The 7,483-nt window shown below is 42.2% G+C and overlaps 1 protein-coding gene across 1 annotated transcript; it reads left to right on the top strand.

Annotated features, from left to right (window-relative positions):
• The first annotated feature begins 1,203 nt into the window (after positions 1-1,203).
• Positions 1,204-4,965, top strand: LOC140242117 (uncharacterized). Its single transcript, XM_072321880.1, has 2 exons — positions 1,204-1,516; positions 4,481-4,965. The coding sequence occupies exons 1-2, from the start codon at positions 1,204-1,206 to the stop codon at positions 4,963-4,965; spliced, it is 798 nt and encodes a 265-aa protein (XP_072177981.1).
• The last annotated feature ends 2,518 nt before the right edge of the window (positions 4,966-7,483 follow it).

Here is a 7,483-nt window from a genome sequence, read left to right as displayed (position 1 = left end):
TCCGACCAAGAATAATGGATATTGTCAAATACGCCCTCCCCCTCCAATGCACTCGTGCGTTCTACTTCAGGCAAGAAGAAGGAAAAAGAAGGAGGGGAGGGCTGTGTTGGTCGTGGTGGCGGTGGGGAGGGGGGGGGGACTGGTAGGTAACTCTGGTTAAGAGCTTTGGAGGAGGGAGAAGAAGAGAGAGAGGGAGAGTAGGGCAGAGCACGGAGAGACTTTTTGGTAGAGAACTTTGACTTGAAGAGCTGGGTGAGAGCATAGGGAGGATCCGCGCTGAACCGCAGGTATTGACTAATAGGAATAGCGCGATAAGGGCAGATTGCTTCTATGATTGACAGCTGCCGTAAGAAGACCACCACGGTCTTCCTACCTCTCCTGCTTGAACCCCGAGGGTCAAGAGAGTGGTGTCGTTCTATATAATAATATATCTGGTCAAGACATTCCTTGCAATAGGCCATTCCGCGTTTCGCAGTTTACCAAGTGGGATTTGAAAGAGCACCCGCTCCACCAACTCTCGCTTTTCGTCGAATAGGAAATAAACTTTTACTCTCTGTTTGTCCACTGATACCGGCTGAGCTGTAGCACTCAAGGAGATATATTGTGGTCTGGTTTCGCGTTCATCTTGCTTCTCCTCTTTCTCAGTGTAATTATTTTGAGAATCATACCGAGGTTAGAAATGTGATTTCACGCTTTTGCATAAGAAACGGCAATAAGAGTTGTAACGCACTCCAGAAAAGAAGCAAACGTTGGACATAAACGTTCATCGCCATGGACGATCCAGTGAATTATTCAAAGATGGAGGAACACGGCCGGAAATTATGCAGCAAGGCTGATGAGCAGCAGAGTCACGGAACTTCGAACAAGCTGACTTCGTTTTCGATTCAAGACATCCTCGGGAAGGGAAGAGGCATGTCGCCGAAGGTCCCCATGGATTTATCTTCACCACATGCATCATCACCCGTGAAGCTGCAGGTTTCCGCGACTTCGCGTTTGGACATTGCCCGACCTCATGCCCACAGGCACGACCACCTCCACCCTAGTCATCATCAGCAGGGTCCCCACCGGCATCCTAGTCTCCATCGCCATCCACTGCGGCACCATCTCCAGCGTCATCAACATCCATATCATATCTACGCTCCGGACAGATTCTCGGTGAAGGAAGAATTGTCAGACAGGAAAGACAGCAAGGACGTTAAAGAGATGTACGAAGTGGCTCTAAGAGACGGAGTCGTGAGCAACGCCATGCTTCGACATCACGCGTCGTCGCATTCACATCGCCATCGTCGCCCAACGCGCGACCGCGACGATGACCCCGTCGACATCGTCGAGAATATCTTTCACGTGAAGAGGGAACCGCTCCCCGATAGAACCTCGTCATCCCCGGACGTCGACGTGGATGTCGACGTGGACATTGATGCTCAGAGTGTGCATGGAAACGATATCGAGGAGGACGATGAAGATGAAGCAAGGAGTCGAACGTCCCCGTCTCACTGTTCATCGCCAATTGCCTCCGGTAAGTTCCCAATCATATCCATATCATTTAACATAAAAGCTGTCAAAAATGAAAAAAAAAAACCTTTAAATCTCACTTTCTTCTCTACTCTCCGTCTCGTCTTTCATTAAGATTTAAACAATTTAATTAGGATACCAATAAAGTCATAGTAACTCATGTTAATTGTAACTCAATTGAATTTATTTATCACTTTTATAATTCAGTTACATTTATGTTAATACGTTACGATAAACCCTGTTAACAACATGTGACAGATTGATTGTCATTTGGAATAACCTTGATCATGAGACATTTAGTTCCTGTGAAGTTTAATAGCACCCCATTTTGCAACTTCAGAGGTTAAAGCGCAACTCGAAGCAGCCGTCAAAATGCCCTCTTTGCTCTTATAGTAACAACATTATTAGTAAAAGTCATTTATGCAGTTTATGTACATTCCTAGAAAACACTTACATGTGGTATGTCTGAAATTGCCTTTTATTTGTTTTTTTGTTTTTCATGACTCCATTTAACGGCTTTCTCAAGGATGGCGACATCTCATTGTTCAAATTAATCTCAAAGACACCATGAACTATTCAATGCAATCTTCATCCAAAACTTGCTAATCACAACAGCGCACGCTTACAGAAATGGTTCAAAATGTTGCAGGAAATACAATAGTCATTCTCCTGTATAAAGCCTAGCGCCTACTGACTCTAAGGTACAAAAGTCAAACATAGAAGAATTTGTGGAAAAAGAATTTGGTTTGACATTAAAAAACCAACCGACCAACCAAACATACAAACATAAATTGCTTTTGAGTTGCAAGCATTTGTTATAAATCTTTTTGCACGGTAGTGTGCCACCATATAAGTGCGACTTAATCCAAATTAAACCGGAACGCGTGCTTGTAGCAAGTTTCATTCATTTTTTCCTATACCAAAATTGAACGGACGTATACACAGTGTGGAAGATTAACTTGTATTTCTTTGTTTAAGACAGTCGTGACGCAGATATGAATTTAATGTATTTGAGACGGAAGTGAGCACTAACTCCCTCCATCGAATGTGTGAAGTAAAATTACCTCGAAACAACGATTCACAGTTTAGACTTTGTAGTAAGCGAGATACGTGTCGCATACAATGCTTTACAGTGTCATTCAAATCTAGTTATTTACAAATGTTATAAACATAACATTATTATTAGAAAAGATCTTATCCCTTGACTTTGCATGATTATAAAAGTCAAATCATGTTACTTAAATGAAGAAACGGGAACATAGTTTATCTTGACATTTTTTTTTCATTAAAAACTGTCCCCTGTACCAAAATATATACGAAAGTTTCATGTGAATGATATGCACTCAACTATTCTTCATCATGTATACTCGCTTATCCATTAATATGATCCCTAGTTTGACAAGAATGAGAAAAAGGCCGGCCTTGTAATTGCTCCATTTCTAAATCAAGCATCATCAAAAACAAACAGACATGAAATTGCAGACTGCTTCATCTTAATTAGGATGTACTCCAAGTCCACCGATTCTTTTCCATGTCCTGTGCGAAACGGGCCCAATTTTACCATAAAACTTGTTGCCTGCGTCAAGTGAATCAAGATAGCTTTTGTTTTCTCGAATCTATCTGATCTACCTATGAATAATTATAAGTCTGCATTAGTGTTGAAGCTCCCTCCGTCGAAATTCAGAAAGATCACAGCTACTAGTGGGAGAACAACATTGTCTCTTGTCTTCAACTTGAGTATACTGGTTTGCATGTAATAACAATGGCGCACAAAGCAGGCAGACACTAAATACACGTGGTTCAAATCATAACATACAGCAATAGGCATTAGCCTATGTATTTAACTAACGTGAACCGCTGTACATCTGCGGAAGTTTTTTTTGGAAAGGCCATTTGCATTTCGACTTATTGAGAATAAGATTATGAACACACTTGTTTCATCTGTTAATGGATCGTTTCAATATTTATATAAACTATATCTAAGGTCTGACATCATATCATGTCTGTATCTTTTAATCAAAGATAAACGTGCGAACACACGTATGCACTGCACGATAAATACGTGTTCGATTGCCTATTACCACGATTACACAATATGAGAAAGCGTGCATGGAAATATTGAATGATGTTACATGGCAACGTACCGTTTTTCTTTCATCTACTTGACAAAAACAGTGCTTGGTTTAATCATGAAATGTAGTGGTTGTTGGTAAGCTTTATTTCTCTCCCCCCCCCCCCCCAAAAAAAAAAAAAGTTCTCTGGCCGTATTTGATGGAAGTGGTTTGATATTAATTGATGTAGAATTTGAAAGCAAAAACCACCCCTGCCGATAGCACAAACATCATGCCGCGAAGCTGGAGCGAAGCCATGGGAGCGCCGCCCGGTGGCGTCGGGTAACCTGCACCGAATTGCCGAATCGCTTGTCTTCATGGCGAAATCTTTGACCACCGAACACAGATCCATTGAATATAGAGGGAAGAAGGTTGACCCAATGCCAATGGGCAGAGTCTTATGTCAGCTGAACGAATTGACATAATCGTATATGGTTTAAGTCATTGACATCTGAGCTGTAAAATAAGAATGCAACGTGAAGGTAATCGCGCGATTACTCACGTAAGGTCACGCTTTGAAAAATGCGTTCTTTTTACTATCGGCGATAACTCAAACTTCTGTTTTGCTACTATAAGTTAGGACACTTTATTAGTTATCAAATACACATGTCCCTCACAAACATTCTTACGGCTTACACAAAGCTCTTCAGCATAGCGAAGCCACAGAGTTCGGCATTTGCATTCAGGCAAGTGAATGTGCGTCTCTTGAAAAAACTGATAACAAGTTCGTCATCTAGTTTCCTTTCATGGGATTATGCATCATAAATAATCATTTATTATTTTAGTGCAAATTTGAAGACAGTCTTATTTCTCATCAAATGATTTTGTTTCTTTCTTGACACTCTTCAAACATGCAGCCATCGACAACGAATCACGATACGAGGATGAGCTGCACGCGCCGTCATCGAAGACGAGGAAGAAACGATCTCGCGCCGCTTTCTCCCATGCCCAAGTCTTCGAGCTCGAGCGGAGGTTCAGTCACCAGCGCTACCTATCTGGCCCCGAACGCGCCGACCTGGCGGCTGCCCTGAAACTCACGGAGCAGCAGGTCAAAATTTGGTTCCAGAACCGCCGCTACAAGACCAAACGGAAGCAGATGGCGGCAGAGATGATGTCACCTCTTCCAGCGAAGAAGGTAGCAGTCAAAGTTCTCTTCAAGGATAGCCACCACCTCCCCATCCCTCTCCCTCACCACGCGACCGGCTTCCCGCCGCCGAGTGGAGTCGAACATCTCCTGCCCGCCACGTTCGCTCATCTCTACCCGCAACTCGCCGCGTATCACCACTCCAACCCACTGTACCACTACCCAAGCGCGCTTCACGGCGTTTTGTACGGACACTGAGGTAGCCACAATGGAAATCAATTCCCAGTCCCGCGAGTGTAAAAAGGAAAGACATTTCACTCTGCATGTCGTGCTCTCCTAATAACTCTTCACACTTAAAAATCATACAGTGACAGATACCACACAGTACGAGCCCAATGAAGCAACCCTGTTGTTAGTAAACCTATAACAATATTGCTGTTTCAACTGGTATGCCGAGTTGTGTACAATACTGTAATATCATTGATTTTGCTGATGACCCGAGATGTGTTGTCATACATACCTGTTGTCATATGACTTTTACTATCTCTACGCTATTATTCTTCATCATACACACTTTGCTCACGTATCGTCTTCTTGTCACCACAACTTCAGATGTACACTGAAAAATATGAAAAGGATTTTCCAAGAAGAGAGAGGAAGTGATGACGTCATTTTTGCGAATCAACGCAAATTTTTCCATGAGCAAGAAATGAATGATTGTTTTGGTTAAACCATGGAGCTCCATGGTTAAACACAAGATGTGGCTACTAAAAAGCAGTTGTTTATGTGCTCGTGCCCCAAAAAGTATTTCCTGGAACCACTTGAGTCACTTCCTTTGATTTTAAAAGATGTTATATGACCCCTCATCCACGTCTTAGTACTGCTGTCGTGAAGAGAAATTATCTTTTCTCACCCATTGGCAAATTTGTTCCAAAAGCACTCATGATATTGATGCAAAGACAAACTAGAAATTCATACAACAAATATAGCACAAATACGTATATTCTAAAAGCGACTAGCACACCCGAGGCGCTTTGCATCTTTTTGAATTTTAGATGGACTGATTGTGTTACAGTGTGTATAGTCAACTAACACGGGTAGTTTTTGTGTGAGTGACGAATGGCGTTTCCTAGCTGATATGGCTCTTTTACACCAGCAGATGGGGGGGGGGGGGGCATTGATCTCTCTTGAAAATTCAAACCTAAGCAAAATATAAACATCTTGTAGCCTTCAGGTATTTTCCCTATATTTCTGACATTTTAATTTTAGGAGAACTCTTCGTGTGTGTGATGACCTTCTCCATTCATGTTTTAACCTGTTCTGTTGTTTTGTTGTATCGGGAGTTTCTACTCAGACTGATCTGCTAATCAAAAACGTGCATAAACTGCCCTACATTTCGTGCTCCTCATATTTTCACATAAAAGTCTCTACAATGTATATCGAGTGTGCTGCCAAGTAATGGTTTGCCGTCGAGGTTTTTTTTTTTCTCGGTCCACGCTTTCCTCAAACTTTCCAAAGTTTGATCACCGAAAACACTTTGGAGTCAAAGACGCTACTTGAGGATTTGTTTATTTCCGTGAAGATTTCCCATAAATCATATTCGATATTCCCGCCTTCACCTTTCATAGAAGAGAAAAGCAACTGGGAGGGGGACGAGCAGTAGCTGGAGGGATATATTTTCTTGGGGGTGGAAGGGTCCTCAGAAGGAGAAATAAATAACCGTCTTCACTCGGTGTCGCACACAAGGAAAGTTCGACACAAGTTTGGACAAAAAGTTCGCTAACTCTGACGCACTGGAAGGATGCGATCGTACGATGTTTTTTTGTGAGGGCAGTGGCCTTTTGAACATCCCTATACGTGAGAGAAAGGACGAGAGTTGTGACGAAAAAGTCCAATTTCAACGATTTTTTTCTCTCACATCATTATTATCAATACAATTATTGCTGTAATGGACTCGAAGTCTCATGGGCACATTGTCTTCTGAAGTGTAGTAGAATGATGAATCACAATTCTTTATAGATTTCCCCCAAAACAACCCACCCCCCCCCCCGAAAAAAAAGAAAAAAAAAAAAAAACAGCTGCAAATTTACTTTTCGGCTCATTTTTGCTGGTAATAGATTTATCACAATGGATTTCTGTGAAACTGATTGACTTATTCTCCGAGCTGTTGGTGGAATACACTTATTTTCTTATTCAACTGTACAAAAAAAAATATTGAAAATGCATAAGTGACCATAATGATTGTAATTAAGAAAATAATTTGTTAGGGAAAATTATTCATCCCCTTTAAATCCTGCCCCTACACCTCCCGTCAAGGTTTACAGAGCACGAGGAGTGATCATAACTACACCTTGGCCATTTTTGCAGTATCATACATCGACTGACACCCTGCTCTTTGCGATGAGTGAATGAAGCGGGTTCTTTTACGTGCATCAGTTGTGACTCTCTCATACATGGGACCTCCATTTTGTGTCCTCTCCCAGGGACAGAGTATTTTGCCTCTTGCTAGAGGGGACGGAATGTTTACACACAACATTGCTCAGTCCAGACTCGGGTTCGAACCCGGGTCCTTAGGATCGTAAGGCAGACGCGCTACCGACTGAGCCAACTCACCGCCCTGTAAGTGGTCCCACCCGGTGAAGTGGTCCCACCTCATATCCAATTGAACCCCATGGAAGACCAGCTTAGCGTAGCTGAATATGGGCTATCCAGCCATCTTCTCAGATGGAAATAAATAGATAAACAAACAAACAAACAAACAAACAAACAAACAAAC

The sequence above is a fragment of the Diadema setosum genome, chromosome 18 (assembly GCF_964275005.1).
Source record: "Diadema setosum chromosome 18, eeDiaSeto1, whole genome shotgun sequence".
In the NCBI taxonomy this organism is placed as follows: Eukaryota; Metazoa; Echinodermata; class Echinoidea; order Diadematoida; family Diadematidae; genus Diadema; species Diadema setosum.
Note: the sequence above shows the minus strand (reverse complement) of the source record. Positions and strands in the feature narration are given on the sequence as shown.